Consider the following 26,028-nt stretch of genomic DNA (forward strand, 5'->3'; position numbering starts at 1 on the left):
AGCAGCACTAATGCAGCCTCTGCACTAGAATAATCAGTATATCAGTAAAATGTTTATTTCATTAAATTGTATTGAACACTGCAATTAATTAGGTACAGGGGCACTATAGCGTTGGCAATATAGGTTTGTATTCAGGGCCGGATTAACATAAGGGCTGATGGAGCTGCAGCTTCAGGCCCAGGCCCAAGGAATAGGCCCATTTCAAAAAAAAAATTTTTACACACTACTCTTAGGTTTGCCACCTCACTGATATTTTACTGGCACAGCCGGTATTTTAGGCTGCCTGGTCGTGACGGTATTGCAGTAATACCGGCAATACAAATGCAGGTATTTTTCTCAGAATAAATGGAGATTACTCTGCAATACCAGCACCGGCCAGTAGGGGTCACTGTGTGTGGAGAGAGGCAGGGATAGGAAGTTACAGCATATCCCTGCCTCTCTCTACTACTCACTGATCCGTGGGAAACAGCAACACAGCACAGAGTCCAGACAGCAGCTCTACAGCTCAGGTAAGTGAGGGATGGGGGGAAAGGCAGCAGGGACACATGGTGACACTGAGACACTAGGACACATGGGGACACAGACACTGGGAGACCTGGGAAAACTGAGCCACTTGGGGACACTGGAAAACATGGGGACACTGAGACACTAGGGGACACTGGGACACATGGGGATGCTGAGACACATGGGGACGCTGTGAGACATAGGGACATTGGGAGACACTGAGAAATTGGGACACGGAGACACTATGTCCACATTTCTCCCAGTGTCCCCATGTCCCCCAGCCAGTGTCCCTAGTGTCTCAGTGTCCCCGAGTCTTCCAGTGTCTGTGTCCCATGTCTCTCAGTGTGCCTAGTGTCCCCATGTGTCCCAGTGTCCCTATATGTCCCAGTGTCCCAATGTCTATGTCCACAACTGTCCCCATGTCTCCAAGTGTCTGTCTCCCAGTGTCCCCTAGTCTCCCAGTGTCTGTGTTCCCATGTCTCTGTGTCCCTAGTGTCTTAGTGTCCCCAAATGTTTCAGTATCCCCATGTCTCCCAGTGTCTGTGTTCCTAGTGTCTCAGTGTGCGTAGTGTCCCCATGTCTCCCAGTGTCCCTATATGTCCCAGTGTCCCCAGGTCTATGTCCACAACTGTCCCCATGTCTCCCAGTGTCCCCAAGTGTCTGTCCCCTAGTCTCTGAGTGTCCCCTAGTCTCCCAGTGTCTGTGTTCCTAGTGTCTTAGTGTCCCCAAATGTTTCAGTGTCCCCATGTCTCCCAGTGTCTGTGTCCCTAGTGTCTCAGTGTCCCCATTTCTCCCAGTTTCCCTAAATGTCTCAGTGTCCCCTTGTCTCCCAGTGTCCCCATGTCTGTGTGTCCCCGGGTCTCTCAGTGTCCCCATGTCTCACTGTGTCCCCAGTATCCTAGTGACATGGGGACACATTGAGACATTGTGACACTGGGAGAAATGGGGACACTGAGACACTGGGAGACTAGGGTACTGGGCGACATGGAGACACTGACACTATGATAAATAGGGACACTGAGACACTGGGTGACTTGCGAGACTGAGACACTGGTGATTTTACAGAATTTTCTCTGATGTCACTCCTTGTGATTATACAAATGATTAAGGCTGGTATTTTTCCCAAGAAAGGTGGCAATCCTAACTACTCTTCCCATACTCTTGCTTAAAGGAGCACTATAGGGTCAGGAACACAATCATGTATTTCTGACCCTATTGGGTTAAAACCACCACCCTGGCCTCTTCTTGCCTACCTAAAATATAACTTGTATTCAAGTCTGCAGCTGGCTGTCTCTGAACTGACTGTCTGCTGACATCATCAGAAGTGGTTGTCTGAGCAAATTACAAATACTTGCCCATAGGATTGGCTGAGACTGTCAACTAGGCATATCAGGGGCAGAGCCAGCACAAGCCCAACATAGCCCTGGCCAATCAGCATCTCCTCATAAAGATAAATTGAATCAATGCATCTCTATGAGGAAAGTTCAGTGTCTGCATGCAGAGGGTGGAGACACTGAATGGCAGTGCTGCACAATAGGCAGTACTGCCCCAGGAAGCACCTCTAGCAGCCATCTAAGGAGTGGCCAGTGGAGTTATTTTCTCTGAAAAGACAGTGTTTACTGCAAAAGGCCTGAATGGAATGATTCTACTTACCAGAACAAATACAATACGCTGTAGTTGTTCTGGTGACTATAGTGTCCCTTTAAGTTTGGAAGCTTAAGAGGGATGTATGGGAACAAAACTTGGCCTCTCTAACACTGTGGCATGTGGCATGTCCCCTTTCTTTTACACTTACTACATGCACCTTTTCTCTGTCCCAGACTATATACCAGGAATTTCTGCCTGCTAGTAAGAAGGTAAGGAGACAAGTGGACCAGCGAGTGCTAAGGGACAGTCCTTAGAAAGCATGGAGTGAGTGCATCATTAGATGCATTTATGTCAAGCTCAGGGTGCTGCCTGCATAGTATGCCCTTAGTTGGACAGCCTGCATGATTGGCGGGCAGCCTGACATGCATTCATGCCAGGCTGCCCTTCAAATTCTTTGGACAGACATGCCCCATTTTTGGGCATGTTTCCCCTTTTGGCAGGTCTGGTCACGTGATTCGCACCAATGGCCCACCCTTTTACCCCGCCCAGTGACTTCCTGCTTCACTGGACACTGCTGTTAGGGGTTATGGATTTACTTGAAAGATGAAAGCATAAATTAGAGAGAGATTAGCATGTGTTTTTTATGTGTTTTCTTATAGCTGCATCCTATGAGTTTCCCTCCAGCACCATCTCAATCAGATACATGACGCTTGGGAGGTATGACTGTTTTAGTGTTTTAGGTCGATAAGATTCCGTAATGAGGCCCGTCATAATTGTCAGCACCAGGCCCACTGTGCTCTTAATCCGGCCCTGTTTGTATTACTAATGCTATAGTGTTATCTTACGTAAAACTAGTTAACTTTCTATGTATAAATCTCAAAGGTACTATTTAGCGAATATATACACTTTAATTTTAAGGACTAGTGGCCCCAGGGATGGAGCTAAAAAACCTAGTGCTGCTAAAATAATCACCCAAGTGTTATGTCACTAAAAACACTATATATATACGTTGAATCTGGAGAAAGCAAGGTGATAGCGCACACAATGGTAAAGTGCTTCACAATATTATGGCTGGATAGGACCTATACATATAAAACATAAAATACCAACATAGTGTAAAACTGTATAAAAGACCAAGTGGTATGTAGATAACTTGGAACACTTACATATTTTTGAGTCCTTAAGGTCGGCTCTGAACTCTGCAGGTATCGTAATAATCTCAGATTGTAAAAGTGCAGTGCTGCTGTTCCCAGGTCCCAGCTGGTATTGCTCTTACATTTTAAGAGATCAGGAAGCAATGGTAAGGATACAAAATGTACTTTATTTAAACATAAATATATATTAAACTATAAAATGGAGATGAGGTAGTAGCCCAACGCGTTTCAACCGCTCCAGCAGGCTCCCCCAGCTGCCTCTACCTATTGTTTTATATATATATATATATATATTTAAATAAAGTGAATTTTGTATCTTTACCATTGGTTCCTGATCTCTTAAAACATAAGAGCAATACCAACTGGTGTAAGCCTCTGCTCCCACGCCGGGAAAGGATTCATTAAGCATCAGGGACACCAGCCGCTATGCGCCCGCCCCGCGGCACCATGAGGTCAGAAGAGCGCTAAACAACAGAGCTCAACGCACACGTACCTTTTGGGGGCGTGGTTATAATAATCACGCCCCCAATCATAAAAAAGCCCAGTCTGCCCCTAAAACAGTGCCCTGTTGTGGTTCCTAGTGTGCCTTGTGTCTCTAGTGTCCCATCAGCACGTTCCTGTATCCTTTTGATAGTTCTTTGGTTTTGACCCGGCTTGCTCTTGACTATTCGGATTTCTGGTTTCCCTGACTCGGCATTGTTCCTCACTATTGTGTATTTCTGGCTTCCCTTGACCTTGGCTTGTTTCTGGTGTTTCTTGTAGTTACTATTTTATCCGGCCATTCTAAGGACCGGCTTAGGGACTTTCTTTCTGTCTCTATTATACAGGTGGTTTTCACTCTGTGTATTGGGTAAAAACGTTACACCTGCGACCTGGGAACAGTAGCACTGCACCTTTACATCAAAGGTCGGCTCTGCAGAGTTCAGAGCCGACTTTAAAGGACCACTAACTCGTTTTCCTGGCTCTATATGGTCTGGGTCCCCCTCTCGCCGGGCTGAAGGGGGAGGAAGGGGTTAAATTCTTACCTGTCTCCAGCGCCTTTCTTACCTTTCTCCACTCTCCTCCCTCTTCCGACGTCATCTGCTGAATGCGCATGCGCGGCAAGAGCCGCGCGCGCATTCAATCAGTCCATATGAAAGCATTTCTCAATGCTTTCCTATGGACGCTGGCATCTTCTCACTGTGAAAAATCACAGTGAGAAGCACAGAAGCGCCTCTAGCGGCGGTCAGTGAGACAGCCATTTGAGGCTGGATTAACTCTAATGTAAACATAGCAGGTTTGAGCTGAAGTGGTCTAGGTGCCTATAGTGGTCCTTTAAGGGCTCAAAAATTAGTGAGTGTTATCTAGATACCATTTAGCCTTTTATACAGTTTTACACTATGTTACTATTTAGCGAACGGATGCACTCCTTTACACACATACACACACTGATGCACACTGACATGCTTACACTCACTGAAACATACACACACAGACTGACCCATAAATACATATACTCACCGACACACAAAATAACCTATACACGCACTCAATGACACACACAGACTGACCTATATAGACACGCTGACCTAAACACTGACCCATACACACACAAAGGCTGACCAATACACACATAGACCTAAAGAGAGTGGAAACTCATCAGTAGCTGCCTGGATGTCTCTCTGGCCGGTGTTGTGACTGAGCTTTTGAGTTATTTTCCCCACTACTCAGTGTCCTCTAACGTATATCCCCTATTCCTATAGTTAACATTACCCCATTCATCCATGATACTGGTGTCCCGATTAATTTTCCCACTGCCATTAGCAGTGCAGCAGAAGAGCAGGAACTGTATAACATGTCATTAACCCCATATACTTGCATCTGGTTTCTCCTCACCTCTAGAACAGATTAGTGATTGGTATTGGGATGATTTGAATGACATGTTGAATTGTAAATAAGAACTTGACATTATTGACATTTTCTGTAACAAAAATATAAACAAAAGGGCTTACGTTTGTGTGTGTGATTCGTTTTTTTATTTTTTAGCTGATCCATATGTACAAGACTTTGTTTTCCTTATAATTAAGGAGTCATGCACAGGAGGGTTGTGTAAAGCATATGTGGTGGTACTGTACCTATATCCAAACTAAATGGTAATTGGTATTTTGTAACATTAAGTTGCATTAAGTTATATATATATATATGCTATAGACTGTAAGCTCGTTTGACCAGGGTCCTCTTCAACCTATCGTTCCTGTACGTTTTCTTGTAATTGTTCTATTTATAGTTAACTTTCCCCCTCTTATAATTTTGTAAGGGGGGAGAAGGGGGGAGGTTGAGTAGGGATGTTCTGTGTAGCTATGCTATGTGAATGACATTTTTTTTGTTATTTTTTTTTGTTTGTTTTGTATATGGAAATGCCTCAAAGTACCTCCGATACTCTTTGTATGACAGTATCGGTGTATTACCTCATCAAAAGCTGTTTAAACGTAAACTGGAAAAAAAAACACCAGGTTATTTAATTAGCAATTCGTAACATACGCATTTTCAAACATTTTGTCAGCAAAAAGTTATGTTTTATTATTCATCATTATTTATAAATAAAATTAAACATTACAATAGATTAAGTCATATTGTTTTCATATTATTTTAAACTTTCTTTAACACAACTATGATAAATCAGTCATTTTATTCTCGCTGCAGAATTGTTCTCCTCTCTACAAATTTTAAACCTGAAAACCTTGCCCTGAATTTGTAATTTAACAAGATAAATATACCCTGTGTGACATGTTATAAAACTGGCGAGATTCAAAATTAGGTTTGCAGGCTTGGTAAGCAGCTTAATTCTCCCAAATGCATCCATTCAGTAAACTATCATATTATCATGTTTTAACTAAATGATTTGTGCTTCCGTTGCCAGGAGACCTACATTTCTAAAACTAAAATAACTGCAGTGCTTATTGCAACCAGATTGGTTTACTTGTGAGGCATAAAAATGTACATCTTGTTCTGTATCATCAAGTCATCGGAGGAACAACAAGAATAATGGAAGTCAAGTTGACCAGGAGAACCCTACGATGGTATATGTCTAAAACATGCATGATTCTAGATGTTAGGATTCTAACACTTTACTTAATCAAACATCTATTACGTCAGCACTGATCATAGATAACCCAGTATAAACATCATTGAAAAAAAAGTGCTTAGTAGCAATGCATATTTGGTATAATGCATATAGAATCATTTGTACTATGTGGTATGTGTTAATTGTTGTTAATATGCTTTACAGTGTGTGGACTGTATGGGTGTAGTCTAATAGCTTGGTTTGGACAGTGCTGTATGAATACTTTAGAGTTTGTTAACAATTCCACCTCCAGAAAAACACAATTTTATTTGGCTCTCCTGTGTCATATTACTTTGACCTGAAATGAATTTAAAACAAAAAAACAGTTTGAGAACGGCTGTTTGGTGACTTTCAAATGATTTTATGCACTAAATCTAATGGCATTAGAAGACAATGTTGCACGTTAAGGGAATGTAAAAACCGTTGACTTCGTATAAAATAATAATGGATGTGCAATCCTTTACTGAGATATATCAAATATTAGTTAGGTGAAAATGTCCATCAACTTTCCTTTTAATTGATTAATTTCAACATAATTCTTCATTGCAAAGTTGCTACATTTTATTTTTCATGAAGGCAAAATAAATTAACTAGGCACTCTTAGTAGCGTAGTAAGAATAGTGATGCAATGACTTGTGTCACTACTGATTTTATCAACTCACACAAGCAGGCTCGGCTATTGCACTATTAAAATGCATTCTGCAAATATAAATTATGTTTCACCATCATTAATATGGCTTTCTTTTGTTCAAAATGATGAATGTGTTTTAATTCAGAGATGGGTTTCTGAGATATTATTGAAGATGAATTGCGGAAGTTGGCTAACAATGCTATACTGTAGATATCCACAGTTCCTGAGAAAAACAAAGGCTCAGATCACGAAGGAACTCATCAGAGGAATAAGCATCTATACTTTGTTACACCTGAGCCAATAACAATCTTAATAAATGTTCTTTGTAGCGTCCGAGATAGAACAGATAAAGGATACCAGCACATCTTGCTTTTTTCTTGTGGTGCATTCTGTCTTCATGCATAGCTTTCATAATTATTCAGTTCATCCAAACGTTCGAGCATCATTAAGCGAAGAGCATTGTACCTACAAGAAAAAATTAATTCATTTATAAACTTGCATCTTAGATGGGGTATCTACAGCACATTACAAAGAGAAATGTGTCCATTTCTAATGCAAATAATATGATTTATTGCTGTACAGTTGAATGAAACATAGATTGTATTAACTGTTTAGACTGGTCAGTTGGATCCAGTTATGGAATACAATAAATTCTCTGGCCTGAGATTGATCAGGGCTGTGTGACCCCCACCACCTTAGTAGAAAGTAACAAAGACTTACCGTATATACTCGAGTATAAGCCGACCCGAATATAAGCCGAGGCCCCTAATTTTACCCCAAAAAACTGGGAAAACTTATTGACTCGAGTATAAGACTAGGGTGGGAAATGCAGCAGCTACTGGTAAATTTCTAAATAAAATTAGATCCTAAAAAAAATTATATTAATTGAATATTTATTTACAGTGTGTGTGTATAATGAATGCAGTGTGTGCGTATGAGTGCAGTGCGTGTATGAGTGCAGTGCGTGTATGAGTGCAGTGCGTGTATGAGTGCAGTGCGAGTGCAGTGTGTGTGTATGAGTGCAGTGTGTGTGCGTATATATTAATTGAATATTTATTTCCAGTGTGTGTATATAATGAGTGCAGTGTGTATGAGTGCAGTGTGTATGAGTGCAGTGTGTATGAGTGCAGTGTGTATGAGTGCAGTGTGTATGAGTGCAGTGTGTGTGTATGAGTGCAGTGTGTGTGCGTATATATTAATTGAATATTTATTTCCAGTGTGTGTATATAATGAGTGCAGTGTGTATGAGTGCAGTGTGTATGAGTGCAGTGTGTATGAGTGCAGTGTGTATGAGTGCAGTGTGTGTATGAGTGCAGTGTGTATGAGTGCAGTGTGTATGAGTGCAGTGTGTGTGAGTGCAGTGTGTGTGAGTGCAGTGTGTGTGAGTGCAGTGTGTGTATATGAATGAAGTGTGTGTGTGTGAGTGCAGTGTGTGTGAGTGCAGTGTGTATGAGTGCAGTGTGTGTGAGTGCAGTGTGTGTATATGAATGAAGTGTGAGTGTGTGTGAGTGCAGTGTATGTGAGTGCAGTGTGTGTGAGTGCAGTGTGTGTATGAGTGCAGTGTGTGTGTATGAGTGCAGTGTGTGTGTATGAGTGCAGTGTGTGTGTATGAGTGCAGTGTGTGTGAGTGCAGTGTGTGTATATAAATGAAGTGTGAGTGTGTGTGATGCAGTGTGTGTTTGTGTATGTGTTGGTGGGGGTGGGCATTTAATATATTATTAATTATTATAATTTTTTTTATATATTATTATTTTTTTTAAATTATTATTTATTATTTAATTATTAATTTTTTTTTAAATTATATTTTTTTTTCGTCCCCCCTCCCTGCTTGATACATAGCAGGGAGAGGGGCTCCTTCCCTGGTGGTCCAGTGTCATTGGCAGTTCAGTGGGGGGGAGAGGGGGGCTGGCAGAGCTGTACTTACCTTTCCTGCAGCTCCTGTCAGCTCTCTCCTCCTCCGCGCGGTCTGTGCAGCTCCCTCTGTCAGCTCCCAGTGTAAGTCTCGCGAGAGCCGCGGCTCTCGCGAGACTTACACTGGGAGCTGACCGAGGTGCTGAACGGACGGCGCGGAGGAGGAGAGAGCTGACAGGAGCTGCAGGAAAGGTAAGTACAGCTCTGCCAGCACCCCTCTCCCCCCAGTCTGTATTATGGCAATGCAAATTGCCATAATACAGACTCTGACTCGAGTATAAGCCGAGTTGGGGTTTTTCAGCTCAAAAAATGTGTTGAAAAACTCGGCTTATACTCGATTATATACGGTACTTCCTTATGGTGATCAAAGCAAATTACACCTGCACCACTAAAATGAACCTTTGTGAGGCATACCATGTCTTGTTTTGTAGAAAGAGTCTCGAAGTGAAAGTTCATGTACCAAGGATAAAGTAGAATCATAATATTAATAACTGGCATAAACTAAACATAAATTTAAGCTACAATATCTTCTTGCCTATCCTCTATAATTATTTCAAGATAGTATGTGCCAGGTGTATCATCATAATGAAGGTAATATCAGGTTTTACAGTACCCAATGTAATAATAATACATAACCCTATGACAGGTCAAAAGTACATAAACATATGTAAAATGGATAGAAATGGTGTTAGTGTCATAATCTAAATACAATGACTGAAGGCTCAGCGGGACAAGCATTAGAAAGGATATATTACTGTGACAAATTATTATATTTTATATGGTGTTTGGAATCAATTAACTTTTTTTGACATTCCATCCATAAACAGTGCTCATAAAGATGGGTTTACAAAAGATTACCCTGGTTCGTGTTCGCATTAACAGATCACTGAAGTCACTCAGGCTTCTTCATCTCAAAGAAGTGGCCTGGGTGCAATGGTCCTTTAGGTTTAAACCTACAATGTGAAATACTGCAGTTTTCTAGTTACTGATAGCCACCCGAGGCTCTTTCACAGCACTGACCAAGTAAAACTGGTAATGCGACACAGAAGCCCCCAACGATTCAATGCTTTCCTTTAGGGAAAATACGATGCAAGAGTGGTAGTCCCCGTGCAATACTCTATAAGGATCTTTGGATCGAACCCCACCAAAGTAGGTCATGCCTGCTCAGTGATGTTGTGAGAGGCAGAGCGGTCAGCCTCGGTGCTGGAAAAAAGTTATTATTACACAAAGAGGGGATGACCTATCTAAGTAGGGATAGGGACACTAAAGAGTTGGGAATACAAATCTGTATTCCCAACGCTTTAGTCTTCCTTCAATGTTGGTCCGAAAATTGAAAAAACACCAAAATAACAGTTAAATGTATATTATGAAAAAATAATGCCATTTAAGGGTTCTGAAAAAATAATAAAAAGACCACAAATCCAAAGATGAAAAAGACCACAAGATCAAAGATTGCGTAGTTCATTAATATTTCTAGACTCTCAAAATGGCATTATTTCCCTTAATACATGTGACATCATTGTTTATCTTTTAGATGGGTAAAGATAAAAAAATGAAATAATACAATGTTATTAGATCCTTTAGATACACCTTCTCACTATTACTATATTCTAAACAATACTCTGTGAGTTTATTATACAGGAAGAGAAAATTGTGAAATAATGTATGAACATATTGGAAATGGTTGGCAGAAGAGGTATGATCTTTGTGACTAAGTTTAACTGTAATGTTTGTTGAGTCAGAAACCATGATTGAAAGTAATTTTACCTGTGACACCAAGAATGACCTACCCTAGCTATGAATCTTAAGAACCTATTAGCCCCTTGTAAGATAGATACATTGGAAGAATAACATAAGAAAATACAAGTGAGTTTGGACTCAAATATGATCCCAAGCAATTTCAAATATGGGAGTAAAAAGTGTGTCACTTGCCAACACCTAAATGAAGGGTCAAGGAGTCTTGTTTCTATTTTTAATAGAAACAAGTTGAACTGTGATGGTTGGGGTGACCAAGGTGGAGAAAGTTGTAAGGAGTTTGGTTACGGCAAAACCTACGTGAATCTTTAGCTTAGAGACTATAAATCCCAAACGACTTAATGAGCATTTATAATTATGATTACTATTACAGTTTTACAACGTTTTTTTTTCCTGCAGTTCTAAAAATATATATGTAATATATATATATATATTTTTTATATAGAAAATAACTTTTAAAGGTTTAATAGAGTTATAGAACCTCATGTTTTATTTGGATATGATTTAACATAGATAGTATGTAGATTTTTTTAAATTAAATATATAGCATGGTCGGAATATGATTGGTTTTTTAGATGTATTGGGATTGATTGAGGCTGTCTGCTTGGTAGCCTTATGGTTTTTGTATTTGTAATTATATGGGCAATTTAGGCCCATTGTTTATTGAGGGAACATCTATGTTTTTGAAATATTTTGGTCCTTTTGTTGTTTTAAAAAAAAATTAATTTAGTTGTTACGTTGTCGGAGCTATTATGCCTTGTATATCATATTTCAGTGTCATGATTTTAGTTAGGTTTTTTCAGTATTCTTTCCCTTTAAAAACCATTTGTCATACAAGTTCCTATTCTGCATTGTCTTTATTGGATTATTATTTTTTTTTAGTATACAATCCTTTTAAGAATCTGTCACTCTTTAGTGGGGGCGGGTTCTACGTTGGCTATTTAGTAGAATGGCCAAAATCAGGTGAAAGCCTCCCGTTGTCTTGACAAAGTTCTTGATTGGATGAAATGTGGAGACGAGTACGTGACCAAATCACCACATAATTACGTCTACCCGGAAGCATGCACCTAATTACTAGAAGTTGGTACCATTTGGGCCTTCATATACAAAATAATTTTCAGGGTTTACAAGCTTTGGTGGTTCTTTGGGGCATTATTATTTCAGTGATGGAATTTTTCTAAGCTCCTTTGGGAGGCATAAATGTATTTTTATTGATTTCATTTAATAAATATTTACATTTTAAGAGCACTCTCTTTTATTTATAGAAACTGATTTTTTAAAATGAAGTATATGTAGAAAAAAAAAATAGAAAAACTCATCCCTACCTTTATCATATGACAGGATTCTTCAGCCATATACATATACCTTGGATCAGACAGTGTTTAAAAAAACAAATGCTAGTCGCTGTGGTTTTCCCTGGTGCTCTTAAAGGGATTCTATAGTGCCAGGAAAACAAAGCCATTTTCCTGGCACTATAGGTTCCAACAGTGCCCCCCTCCCTCTGCGCTGAAGGGGACCTCTCCAGTCACTTACCTGAATCCAGTGCCGATGTCCCTCTGAGCTGGGTCAGGCTCCGCCCACGCTTCTGCCCCGCCAACATCAGCCAGTGGGGGAGACCTGACCCAGCTCACATTAGGATTGGCTGAGCTCACATTAGGATTTTGCCATAGGATTAATCAATGTGGGGATTCCGATGACGCAGGAAGTCCTCATGCACAGCTTTCTTATGTGCTTTCGGCTGAGGCTGGACATCCTAATGCATAGCGTGAGGACGTTCACCATCAGTTAGGCCTAACGATCCAGTAGTCCCTCTAGTGGCTGTCTGGTAGACAGCTACTAGAGATGGAGTTAACCCTGAGAGGTAATTATTGCAGTTTCTCCGAAAATGTTACAGAAAAAAAGAAAAGGTTAGTGCACATGGCAATTTAACACAAAGCTCTACACAAGGCAGGTGTACATATAGGGTTGCAGATCAAGTTTGGTAGAGGGACCGCGGACCAGGGGGGCCTACTGTGATAAAATCCCTTTTATGGAGACTGACAGTTTCCCCTCCTTTTTTTATTTTTTAGGTCAGGGACACAGAATGAGATGCAACGATGAGGAAACCCAGAAGTCAAGGATACCAGAAATCAGGAAAATCAAAACAAAGCCAAAGTCAAATACCAGAAAAAAGGAACATACTCTCGGATAACCAGCTAGTGAAAACCACGACAGAGCACTGGCAAAAAGGTAATTTGGGTTTAAATAACCCTCTTTGGGCTGTAATTGGCTGTCTCTGACCTCTGACCCCAAAACGTGCATGCACGTCTATGACGTAACGTCGTATGAACGTTGGCGCCTTCTTTAATATGGGCGAGGGTAAATTTATTATAAAATCTTGAACCGCAGAGGCTGGCGTTCCTAAGAACGTCGCACCCGCTGGGGACCAGAACGAAGGGAGGCCAGGCAGCTGCCCGCCCCGACCAAGGTAAGTTTGAAACCTTTCTGTCGGCGTGGTGCCTAGTTTATGTGCAGCCACGCCGACAGAAGAGCGAGAGCCGTGACCGTATATGATATTTCTTTCCTTTCTACAAAAACGTGTTCTGTTGGCTTGGGTATACAGGGTAGCTCGGGGTAGTCCTTTCTTCCTTACTGATAGTGGCCCTGTATTGGATGACAGGTCAACTGCTGCATTTTCATATGGGATGCAACTGGGGCAGTCATAATTAGTATGTAGATCAATGTGTGACAACGTTGATGTGGTCCTGAGAGTCAAGTGTTCTAGTGTTTAATTTTGAATTTCAGCGTATCATGTAGTCGTGTTATTGTCCCATCACTATAGGTCTTTGCAAGCCCTGTGTCGCGTTATGAGAGATCTTACCACTGTTCTAACCAGCTCTCTCTTGATAATGATAAGCCAAGACAGTAGATGGGTAAAGAGAGTTACCTCCTCACTCCCTTTCCTGGTATATCATATTAGAGACTGGGTTAAATTAATATGCAAATAACAGCTAAAGCACAAAAGTTAAACTGTCACTAATCTTAAGCAGACCGGGATATGAATGTCCCACGTTCCTTTGAATTTAAGGGTTTGTAGACTGTACAATGTCATTTAAACAATGTGTTATGTCAAATAATCAATGGATGATGTTTTAAACCATGCAATATCAGATCTAAGACCTGCCTGTTCAAATAAATTGCACATTGTAATTTTATACATGACTTACTTTTCAGTCAGTTTAGTGATTTCTCGCTCTTCTTCTTCCTTTAGTTTCTCCACAAAGCTGTCCAGGACAGGCATCTCAAACTTGATGTACTGGGCCACCTAGAAGAAGATACATTAGAATAATTTTTCAGTTATGTTAAAGAGTTACTATAACCCATTTATCCATAATCTTTTATAAGCTTTATTATGTATTGGGCACTATTAACCGTGTTCCCCTGCTTATTTAAACAATAAATAAAACTAAAATAAATAAAAAAGATTAAATATTCTCTAAATTTACCCAGAATGCAGAAATGGGCAAGGCCCTCCTCGTTCATTTCCACGCCTTGTCTGATTTCACGCCACATCATCTGAGGTCCAATCAAATGCTTCTTTTTGAGAAGCATTTGCTTGGGCTGTTATCCTTGGCTCAGAAAGCATTCACACTGAGCCCGAGAAGGGAGGGAGAGAGTAAGGCTTGCCTTTAATGTATATTAAAAATAAATAAAATAGGAGGGCGTGTCCTAACCACGGAGCGAGATGGCCGCTTGAGCTCCGAGCTCCGCAACACGAGCTAGGCAATCCGACCCAATCCGGCACACAGTGGGAACAGATAGCCTCACAAGCCATCATGCCGCACTCCAAGTCATGAAGGCAAGCTGACAAAAGCGCTAAAACAAATTATTTCGCCCAGAAGAAGCCGCCAGCCTCACAACACGCTGAACTAGGCCCACAAGATGGCGCAGGTACTCCGGAGGGAGCAGCCCCCGCTCAGATCTGGACATGCCACCAGAAATAGGGCTCACATCCTCTCTTCTCCAAGCAGCCCTGGACAAGCAGTCCAACAAGCTGATCGCCACCTGTCAAAAAAGTGTGGCTGAAATCAAACGCGACCTGCATGATCTGGGGTCACGAACAGGGCACACAGAGACGAAAGTGGACAATATCGTGGAGGCCCACAATCAAGCCGTAGACAGGATTCAGACTCTCAAATCCCAACTGGCTAAATACGAGGTGAAGCTTATGGACCTCGAGGACCGATCACGCCGAAGCAACCTGATGCTCCGCGGCATCCCAGAAGATGTGCTGGTAGCTGACCTACCTGCCTTTGTGAACAGCTTCTTCAAGGCCCTACTGCCGGACATCCCGGTCGACATGCTGCTGTTGGACCGCCTACACAGGGTCCCGAAGCCCAAACACATTGCTGCCTCATTGCCAAGAGACACTTTACTTAAAGCCCACTACTTCCATGTGAAGGAGCTGATCCTCCGCAGAAGCCGCACGGTAAAAGACCTACCGTCTGAATTCGCCAATTTGAGAATTTTGCGCAGACTTCTCTGCAGCCACATTACGACACAGGAAAACGTTCCAAAACGCCTGATCGTCACGCGCAATGGCACCACCACGGTGCTTCTGTCGGTGGAGGAAGGCCTGCAACTACTCCGGAGATGGGACCTGGGCCCAGCTGAACGCATGGCAGACGCACCGTCCCCCAGACGCCTTGACAAAGACTGGTCCCAGGCTTAACTTTGGTCCGCAAGTATCTGATGTGCTCCATACTAGCACAATGAGTGAGGCTTAGCCCACACTGTGCATTAAGTTTTTGTCATAGGCCTATTATGTCAATATTTTTTGTTATTCTGTTATATGCTGTGTGCCACACATTAGCGGTGTAGTGCGTCAGTTATCTCGTTATCCCGCAGCCACCGTTGTTGTTGTTTTCCCGTACCTCAAACTGCAATACGAGCCCTTAGAAAAGCCGCACTGCCGTCCATATGCCGGCTCAGGCCCTCTATCTAACACCATCTCCGGTCCCCTCCCCTCAAACGTACAGCCTGTCTGTACCTCGTACCCACCAAGGTCTGAAATGTATATACTTTTGTTAATTCTATCCCCCCAGTTCATGTTCACCCCTACCACCCTCTGCTCCAGGATGCCGCTTCACACTCACCTAAAGTCCATACGGGTGGCACATAGCGGTGCCCCCATTGTTTCAGTCGTTCACTCGACCCATACTAAGTCTCAAGAACTTGACCACCATGCCCTGGTCCTCCGCCCTATACCTAAAAGAGGGCACAAATCGTCCCAACCTTTGGCTCCACTCAGGCAAAATAAGCACCAACCTCATAAGCCACCCTGAAGATTTATTCCCATAATGTACGCGGGCTTAACAAAAGGCATATGCTTCTGAAGGAGGCCAGTAAGCATAATGCTGATATTTTATGTCTACAGGAGACTCATTTTCCTAACTCCTGCATACCCACATTCGGTATGAAACACTAACCCAACCAATACCACTCTACTTGCCACTAAATCAAGAGGTGTATCCATATACATTCACAAATCTGTGGCCTTTGAGCTATTACAGGAAATAGGTGATAAGCAGGGCAGGTATCTCATTTTAATATGTATGCTGAATGATGTGTTGTATACTCTTGTTAACCTGTACGCTCCGAATGAGAACCAACGTAATTTTTTGCACAAAGTGTTGACTAAGGTGACCACTGTTCAAAAGGGAATGACCGTAATTTGCGGAGACATAAACCACGTCCTCGATCCCAGACTTGATTCTTCCACACAGGCCCACTCCACACGACAGAGGTCGCTCAAGCCTCACTGCAAAGCCCTGACGCAATTGCTACTGCAATTTAACCTTTATGACTGTTGGCGCACACTACACCCTTCTGACAGGAGCTACTCGTACTACTCCAAACCCCATGGGTCGTACTCCAGGATTGATGTGATTTTGGTGCAAGGCTCCTCCCTCAATCTGATCCACAGGTGTGATATGGGTGACATAGTTTGGTCTGACCACAGCCTGATTACCATATCCTTACATGACAATTTCCGCTTCCGTGGCTGCAACCCATGGAAACTCAACACAGGGTTACTATCTGATGAAACCTTCAAGCGCGAAACTGAGACAGAACTCTTACAATATTTTAACATTAACGACAACTCTGACACACACACCTCCTCTACATGGATAGCACACAAAGCGGTCATGCGAGGGATCTTCATATGCAGGGCCTCTTACCTTAAGAAATTGACACAAACGAAAACCCTCTCCCTCCTTCGTACTCTGCGAGACCTCACAGCCCACCAATTTCTACACCCGACCGCTACCAGAGGGTCCCAAATTAAACAAACCCAGAAAGAGCTCAAAGATATATACATCACGCGCGCGGCGCGTACCCTACATACACTGAAAGCAAAACAGTATGCCATGAGCGATAAAGCTAGTGCTATGCTCGCCGCCAGATTGCGCGCGGCCAACGCCCAGTCAAAAATAGGTTATATAATATCAGAAGAGGGCAAAAAGGTTATTAAACCCCAAGACATTTGCGCAGGTTTACGGCAAGCTCTACAATTTGCGGGAAGATGCGGCGACGCACCAACCCACCCAAACAGAAATCTCTTAATTCCTAGACCGGGTTGCTCTCCCCAGTCTGACGGAGGACCAAATACACCTACTGACGGACGTAATTACACCACTTGAGATAGCGACCTTGCCTCCTCAAAAATCACCGGGCCCTGACGGCTTCCCCAATCTTTACTACAAAAGGTTCGCCTCCATCCTCTCCCCCCAGTTGGCTAAACTATTTGCGACAGCATCTACTGAGTGCAAACTCCCACAAGAAATGCTAGAGGCTAATGTAGCCACGCTGCCCAAGCCAGGCAAGCCTCCCACGAAGTGCGCTAACTTCAGACCCATCTCCCTGCTGAATACTGATATTGAAAAATTGGCGAAAGTTTACGCGACTAGGTTAAAACGTATTCTCCCCACCCTGATACACTCTGACCAGGTAGGCTTCATAGGTGGGAGGCAAGGGGCGGATGGGACGCGCAAAGTGCTCGCCCTTTTACAAAGCATGCACAGGATATCCCCCAATAGCATACTCCTCTCATTAGACGCCGAAAAGGCCTTTGACCGCTTGAACTGGTCTTTCCTCCAAGCAGTCCTCGAAAAATTTAACTTTCCCTCCCAATTCCTGGCGGTAGTTAAGGCGCTTTACAGTAAGCCGACTGCGACAAAATTCAATGCAGGCTTTAGGTCGACCCTGTGGCAAACCTAGCCACTGTGGAACTATAATATGGGAAGGTTGTCTGGAGGCTGTATTATGTGCCATGTATATTTGCTGTGTATGTGTTATGTTATGGTGATTCGCATGCTGGCAGCCGTAAGCTACCAGCATACAAGTACTTTGTCCTACGAACGGCGGTGATTTAAGCCGTTCGCCGAACGAATCAGGGCCCCCCTGATAGATCACACACTTATGGTCGTGTGGCACTTGTTAACCGATTGCAACAATGTTGCAATCGGTAATTATAGACTATTCTGGGTGGCCGTCGTTCGACTACCGACCATGCGGCGGTCGGCCATCTTGGATTCGTCTATTTGGCAGCGGTGTTTGGTCGTCGAGGGCCTGGAACCAAAAACGGCTACTCGGTGGTGCGAACGCCGCTGCACTTCCAAGCCATTCGGGAGCCCGGTGTTCGGTAGAATCGTTCCCCTAGATATGTTCGACAGATTGAGGGGAACTTCTATGTAAAGTTATATTTGTGTGGCGTTCGGTCAATTCAGCTGGGATCTGAGCGGTATTCTCACAAAAGATGCGCTCAGACCCCAGCTACCTGCCGAACGTTCGGGCATATAAATCTACCGAATAAAATGTGAAAACCGTATTTTAATACAGATTGTCAGTTCTGCTGCACGAGGGGATAATCCACTTAATCGTCCATTTTAGTGGGAGTATCCTTCTCGTGCAGCACAGCCTGTTGGGAAAGTTACGTTGCATGATGGGAGAAATCTCCTGGATTTACTGTATGGAAACCCCTTGCATGGGGAACTGTATAAATATGCCAGCTGTGAATAAAGCCAGTAGTTGACTCCCAAACTGTGTTTCGTCCGGTTATTGGGAGGATTTGGGGACTTGCCTTACTTTTCAGCGCTGACTGTGGAACTACTCGTGGACCCAGCGGAGATCGAGGTCCTTAATACCTGCCCTCCGCTACAATTGGTGGCAAGCGACGGGATCCAACCTTACAGCCGAAAGAGCGCAATTCGTGCAAATTGTAACTGCCGAAGGAGGAAAAGGGAATGGCAAGCAGAATCCAACGAAAGAACCGACTACCGAAGTGAATGGAGACGGATTATTCTAAATTAAAGAGACAGACACTAAAAGAATTACTGGAAGCCAGGGGTAAAGTAGCCAGCAGCAAACCTAAGGCTGTACTAATTGCCGAGCTGATGGAGGGAGACCAAGCCCGCAGCGCTATAACCCCAGCAGTCATGGAAGAAACGCTCTATGAGAGAGAAATGAGGACCAGGCTGGCATTTTTACCACAGCCTATATCAGTGGACATGTTGAACCTAGTAATGGCGAATGTGCAGGAGTACGTGATGGCACACAGCCCACAGTATGCAGCACCTCGAGCCGGGACCACGACGGAGTCATCACACAGCCAGGTACCACCCAAAGTTCCTTACCAAGCATTTAAAGTATTTTGCGAGGAAAAGGAGGAGATCGATGGGTTTTTACAAGATTTTGAGAGGCTGTGTGATTTACATGACTTAGCACGGCCCACGTGGGTCCCCCTGCTGGCAAGCAAACTAGCAGGGCGGGCGGCCGACGCATACCGCGCTGTACCCAGCGAGGACAGCAAGGACTATGAGAAAGTAAAGCGAGCGATACTAGACAGGTATGCCATCACTCCAGAGGCCTACCGGCGGAAGTTTAGAGACCTAAAGAAACCAGAGAAAGACTCACATGCCGAGTGGGCACACAAGCTGGACCAAGCATCCAAAGGGTGGATACAAGCGAGCCAAGCCACGACCATGGAAGGATTGCGGCAGTTACTACTGCTGGAGCAATTCTTTGACGGACTAGCTCCAATGACCCAAGAATGGGTAAGAGACAGGAAACCTCTCACCCTAACCGAGGCGGCACAATTGGCCGACCAGCATTTTGACGCAAGGAGACATCAGATAACTCTCTCCAAGAGTTACCCGCGACCCACGGGGTCACCCAGCGTTCCCAGTACCCCGAGTCCCATTACAACCCCTTTTCGCACGGCCCCAGGGAATATACCACCTGCTTCCCGGTACAATGGGCGTGCCAATATCCAGTGCCACTCTTGCAAACAGTGGGGGCATATAGCCCAGGAATGCACCCAAAACCGGGGCAGACCCACCTGGAACCAAGCCCGACCAAACCCAACCCCAAGGGCTGCAGCCCACTATTATCAGCGGGAACCAGCGGCCCAAGAACTGTGGAGTGTTCAACCGGAGGAACCACTAGGAGTATTACATGAGGTGATGTCGGTCAGAGCCACTGACAACAGGCAACATCATCGTCAGCTGGTAACGCTGGAGGGGAAAGAGTTACAGGGGCTTCGCGATTCCGGAGCCACACTCACTTTGATTGCACCACACCTAGTTTCCGGGACCGCTCACACTGGTGGATCAGTGGCCGTGAGGGTAGCAGGGGGAGCAGTGTACCGTTTGCCCACTGCTAAAGTACATTTGAATTGGGGTGTGGGGGAGGGGGTTGTGGAAGTAGGTCTCATGCAAAACCTACCTGCCGATGTGGTACTGGGGAATGACCTGGGCCAGATGACATCTGATTTTGTCCCACAAGCTCCCTACCAAGAAGCACAGCCAGTCACCACCCGACAACAAGCCCGCACCACGGCTCCACCTACACACTCTGAGGCTCAGGTAAGAGACCAAGACCCTCACCCGACACGTATGTCCTGGGATACCCCAGCTAAGTTTGAAGCCGAGGTAAAGGCAGATCCCACATTACAGGTGTATAGAGACAGGGTACACACTGCACAGGCGGGGACAGAGGGGGAGCGGTATACGTGGGAAAAGGGGCTACTATATCGCATTGCAGAACGGGGAGTGGGGGGGTCAGCCACAGTGTCTACCAAACAGTTAGTGGTTCCCCAAAAGTACCGTCCCGAGCTACTTAAGATTGCTCACGATATTCCCTTATCCGGACATCTAGGGATGACTCGTACCCGATATAGATTGACACATGCATTCTTCTGGCCAGGGATTTCTAAAGATGTGAGACATTACTGCACGTCCTGTGATATATGTCAGCGAGTAGGCAAAAGAGTTGACCGCCACAAAGCGAAATTATGCCCCCTCCCGATCATTTCAGAACCGTTCAGTAGAGTAGCCGTGGACATAGTGGGGCCTCTATCCAAACCCAGTCCCTCCGGTAAAAAGTATATCTTGACGGTAGTGGACTATGCCACCCGATACCCCGAGGCCGTAGCTATTTCGAATATCCATGCCGAGACAGTCGCCGAGGCATTGATGAAAATATTCTCCCGGGTGGGGTTTCCCCAGGAAATAATATCCGATAGGGGCACCCAATTCACCGCCGAGGTCACCCAGCAACTATGGAGAGTATGTGGCATTAAGCCCATAATAAATTCCGCATACCATCCCCAGTCCAATGGTTTATGTGAAAGATTTAATGGTACGCTGAAACAAATGCTCCGTACGTTTGGGGAGGCACACCGAGACTGGGAACGTTTTCTACCCCATTTACTTTTCGCCTATAGAGAGGTACCCCAAGAGTCCACAGGATTTTCCCCTTTTGAATTGTTGTTCGGGAGAAGGGTGCGGGGACCATTAGATCTCATTAGAGAGCATTGGGAGGGAGAGAGTAGCCCAGATGGAACCCCTATTGTATCCTACGTGCTGGAATTCCGGGACCGTCTGGAGGCGCTGACTCAGGAGGTGCGCACCAACCTTCAGGCGGCCCAGCAACGCCAGCGCCGTTGGTACGATAAGGGAGCCAGAGACCGCAGCTTTCAGGTAGGACAGAAAGTTTTGATTTTAAAACCTGTCCGCACAGACAAGCTGCAGGCCATCTGGCAAGGCCCATACCAGGTAGTGGAACAGAAGTGTGACACCACCTACGTGATTGGCCCCTGCTCAGGGGTAGGGAAGAGACGCATGCTCCATGTGAACATGCTCAAACCCTACCATGAGAGGATAGAGGACGTGGCGGCGATATGCGCCTCAGCCTCGGAGGATCAGGAGAATTTACCCCTACCTGACCTATTGGAACCAGAGGAGCAGACCGAGCCCTCCAAGGGGGTTCAGCTGGGGGAGCGGCTAAGCCCACAGGAGCGTGCCCAGGTACAAGAGTTGATCGTAGCTAAAGGGGCTACCTTCTCCAATTTACCGGGGTACACTCCGCTAGCCACCCACCGAGTTGAAACCCCAGGACAGCTGCCCATGCGGCAGACTCCGTACCGCGTTCCTGAAGCCGTCCGGACTCACATGGAAAAGGAAATAGCCGAAATGTTACAGCTAGGGGTGATCGAACATTCAGATAGCCCCTGGGCATCGCCGGTAGTGTTGGTACCCAAAAAGGACGGCACGACACGTTTCTGTGTCGACTACCGGAGGCTAAATGACAAAACGGTGTCTGATGCCTTTCCGATGCCCCGGATAGACGAGCTGCTGGATAAGATGGCACGGGGTCAGTATCTCACTACCATAGATCTATGTAAAGGATACTGGCAGATTCCGCTAGCCGAGGATGCCATCCCTAAGTCAGCGTTTGTCACCCCGTTTGGCTTGTATCAATTTAGAGTCATGCCATTCGGGATGAAAAATGCTCCGGCAACGTTTCAGCGGATGGTAGATCGGCTACTGGATGGATTCCAGGAATACGCCTGTGCCTATTTAGACGATATAGCTATATTCAGTCAGACCTGGGCCGAACATCTACAACACATAGGGGCCATACTCGATCGCATTGGAGAGGCAGGATTGACGCTGAAACCCAGTAAATGTCATATAGGGATGGCAGAGGTGCAGTACTTGGGCCACAGGGTGGGAAGCGGGCGACAAAAACCCGAACCAGCTAAAGTAGAAGCGGTAGCTAAATGGCCAACCCCTAGAACAAAAACCCAGGTGTTAGCATTTCTGGGTACCGCCGGGTACTACAGGAAGTTTGTACCCAATTATAGCGCCATGGCCAAACCCCTGACTGACTTGACCCGTAAAAATCTTCCTCGACAGGTTATCTGGGCCCCAGAGTGTGAACAGGCCTTCCAACAACTAAAGACTGCACTAATTAATGCTCCAGTACTTAATGCTCCTGATCCAACTAAACGATTTCTTGTCCACACAGACGCTTCAATGTTTGGATTGGGGGCAGTGCTGAGCCAAGTTGGAACTGATGGCGGCGAACACCCCGTAGCATACTTGAGCCGAAAGCTATTACCACGAGAAGTAAGCTACGCCGCCATTGAGAAGGAGTGCCTGGCCGTGGTGTGGGCCCTTAAGAAATTGCAGCCCTATTTATATGGACAACCTTTCTCCCTACTCACAGATCACAACCCGTTGGTGTGGCTTAACCGTGTAGCCGGAGACAACGGCCGGCTGCTGCGCTGGAGTTTGGCGCTGCAGCCCTTTGACTTTACCATACACTATCGCCCAGGGAAGCAAAACGGTAACGCCGACGGGTTATCTAGACAAACTGAACTTGAAAAGTGATCTGTGAGTACTTTCCCGGACCTCCCCAAGCCGATCCGTTGGGATCAGGCTGTGTATGCCGGCTTGATTCTGGGGGAGCATTGTGGCAAACCTAGCCACTGTGGAACTATAATATGGGAAGGTTGTCTGGAGGCTGTATTATGTGCCATGTATATTTGCTGTGTATGTGTTATGTTATGGTGATTCGCATGCTGGCAGCCGTAAGCTACCAGCATACAAGTACTTTGTCCTACGAACGGCGGTGATTTAAGCCGTTCGCCGAACGAATCAGGGCCCCCCTGATAGATCACACACTTATGGTCGTGTGGCACTTGTTAACCGATTGCAACAATGTTGCAATCGGTAATTATAGACTATTCTGGGTGGCCGTCGTTCGACTACCGACCATGTGGCGGTCGGCCATCTTGGATTCGTCTATTTGGCAGCGGTGTTTGGTCGTCGAGGGCCTGGAACCAAAAACGGCTACTCGGTGGTGCGAACGCCGCTGCACTTCCAAGCCATTCGGGAGCCCGGTGTTCGGTAGAATCGTTCCCCTAGATATGTTCGACAGATTGAGGGGAACTTCTATGTAAAGTTATATTTGTGTGGCGTTTGGTCAATTCAGCTGGGATCTGAGCGGTATTCTCACAAAAGATGCGCTCAGACCCCAGCTACCTGCTGAACGTTCGGGCATATAAATCTACCGAATAAAATGTGAAAACCGTATTTTAATACAGATTGTCAGTTCTGCTGCACGAGGGGATAATCCACTTAATCGTCCATTTTAGTGGGAGTATCCTTCTCGTGCAGCACAGCCTGTTGGGAAAGTTACGTTGCATGATGGGAGAAATCTCCTGGATTTACTGTATGGAAACCCCTTGCATGGGGAACTGTATAAATATGCCAGCTGTGAATAAAGCCAGTAGTTGACTCCCAAACTGTGTTTCGTCCGGTTATTGGGAGGATTTGGGGACTTGCCTTACTTTTCAGCGCTGACTGTGGAACTACTCGTGGACCCAGCGGAGATCGAGGTCCTTAATACCTGCCCTCCGCTACAGACCCCTTTTAGCATAAGCAACGGGACTCTGCAAGGGTGCCCTCTGTCACCAGTGCTGTATATCCTGGCGCTGGAGCCGCTGGCGGCTCTAATCAGGGGCGACGACCGCATACGAGGGGTAAGCGTAGAGGGGAGGGAGATGAAACTGAACCTATTCGCTGACGATATACTCCTCACTATCACTGAACCCAAATCATCACTACCAGCATTTCACAAACTGTTACATTCCTACAGCAAATGCTCCTATTATAAGCTTAATCTCACAAAAACACAGGCCATGGGGGTGAGGATGGAGAGCACCTATAAGTCTGACCTTGCGAGGGAATTTGCATGTGATTGGAGGGAGGATTACCTCACCTTCTTAGGTGTTAGACTTCCCCACCACCTCCCAAACCTTTACGACCTCAATTATGTCAAACTGAGTAAGGAAATAACGGTAAGAAGCCCCAGATAGGCACAAACACTCTCTATAGGGCCACAAGCTCAGGAGGTATGGGCCTGCCTAACCTTGCTGGGTACCATAAAGCGTCAATCCTAACTAGCCTAGTAGCGGCCCATCATCGTACAGACCCACCACAATGGATGCCCATCGATATATCCACCCTGATGTGGCTAACACCCTCCTAAAGACCAGACATGACACAGACGCTTCCAGCCATGACGGCCACCCTAAAAATATGGGACATCTCCCGCGCACGCCTGTGCGGTTGCCACCCTATCTCAATGGCCATGACCCTCAGGGCGTTGGCGGAGCTGATCCCTGAGTTTAATTTCAAACTATGGAACAGATGTGGAGTCACCCAACTACATGACCTGCAACATAAGGGAACGCTGCTGACGTTTCCCGTCCTTAGCACTAAACACACTATCCCTAACGTGGCACACTTCTCGTATAGACAACTCCGATCCTGGTGGCACGCACATGTAAAGATCCCAACACCAGGCTCCCAAACGCCCCTCCTTACACAATTTGAGAAACACCTGATCGCAGGTGCACCTGCCAAGGGCCCCATATCCGCTATCTACACGCTCCTGAACACCAACACAGAACTTTGCCACCTCCCATGGGCCAAAGCTTGGGAAACAGATATAGGCCACCACATCCCTGAGACGACCTGGCTCAAAGCCATCAACAGCTACAAGGGCAGATCAGCCTGTGCAGCCCATATGGAGCTCATGCGCAAAATCGCATATAGGTGGTACATGGTCCCCACACGCCTGGCTAAAATATTGCCAACCCACTCAAGTACCTGCTGGAGATGTCATAAAGATACGGGCACTTTCCTACACATATGGTGGGGCTGTGACATCATACAGAGCTACTGGAAAGAAGTTCTCTCCCTCATCCACTCGCACACAGGTATCACAGTCCCCAACTCCCCAGCCTCTCTCCTACTATTCATTAACGGAGACCAATACCCCCCAGCCGACAGATATTTGATACACCATATTCAAATTGCTGCCTTGACACATATCGCCAGGAATTGGCTTTCCACAACCGTAGCAACTATGCAGGAACTGACTAAGTATATATCTATGGTAGGGAGCTACGAAACACTTATTGTCCCCATGACAAAACGCCAATCCTGGAAAAGGGAGGTTTGGAGAACATGGGCTGAGTGAACTACACA

General features: G+C 45.2%; 1 protein-coding gene across 1 annotated transcript in view; it reads right to left on the reverse strand.

Moving 5' to 3' along the window:
* Positions 1-5,923: 5,923 nt before the first annotated feature.
* The window catches only part of RASSF4 (Ras association domain family member 4), a 289,543-nt gene continuing 269,438 nt past the window's right edge, over positions 5,924-26,028 (reverse strand). The window contains exons 11-13 of the mRNA XM_063434595.1: positions 13,852-13,949; positions 7,337-7,444; positions 5,924-6,312 (exon numbers count right to left, since the gene is read on the reverse strand). Coding sequence (XP_063290665.1) covers positions 7,375-7,444; positions 13,852-13,949 — 168 coding nt within the window. The 3' untranslated portion in view covers positions 5,924-6,312; positions 7,337-7,374. The remainder of the gene's footprint in view (positions 6,313-7,336; positions 7,445-13,851; positions 13,950-26,028) is intronic.

Source organism: Pelobates fuscus, chromosome 10 (assembly GCF_036172605.1).
Source record: "Pelobates fuscus isolate aPelFus1 chromosome 10, aPelFus1.pri, whole genome shotgun sequence".
Taxonomy (NCBI): Eukaryota; Metazoa; Chordata; class Amphibia; order Anura; family Pelobatidae; genus Pelobates; species Pelobates fuscus.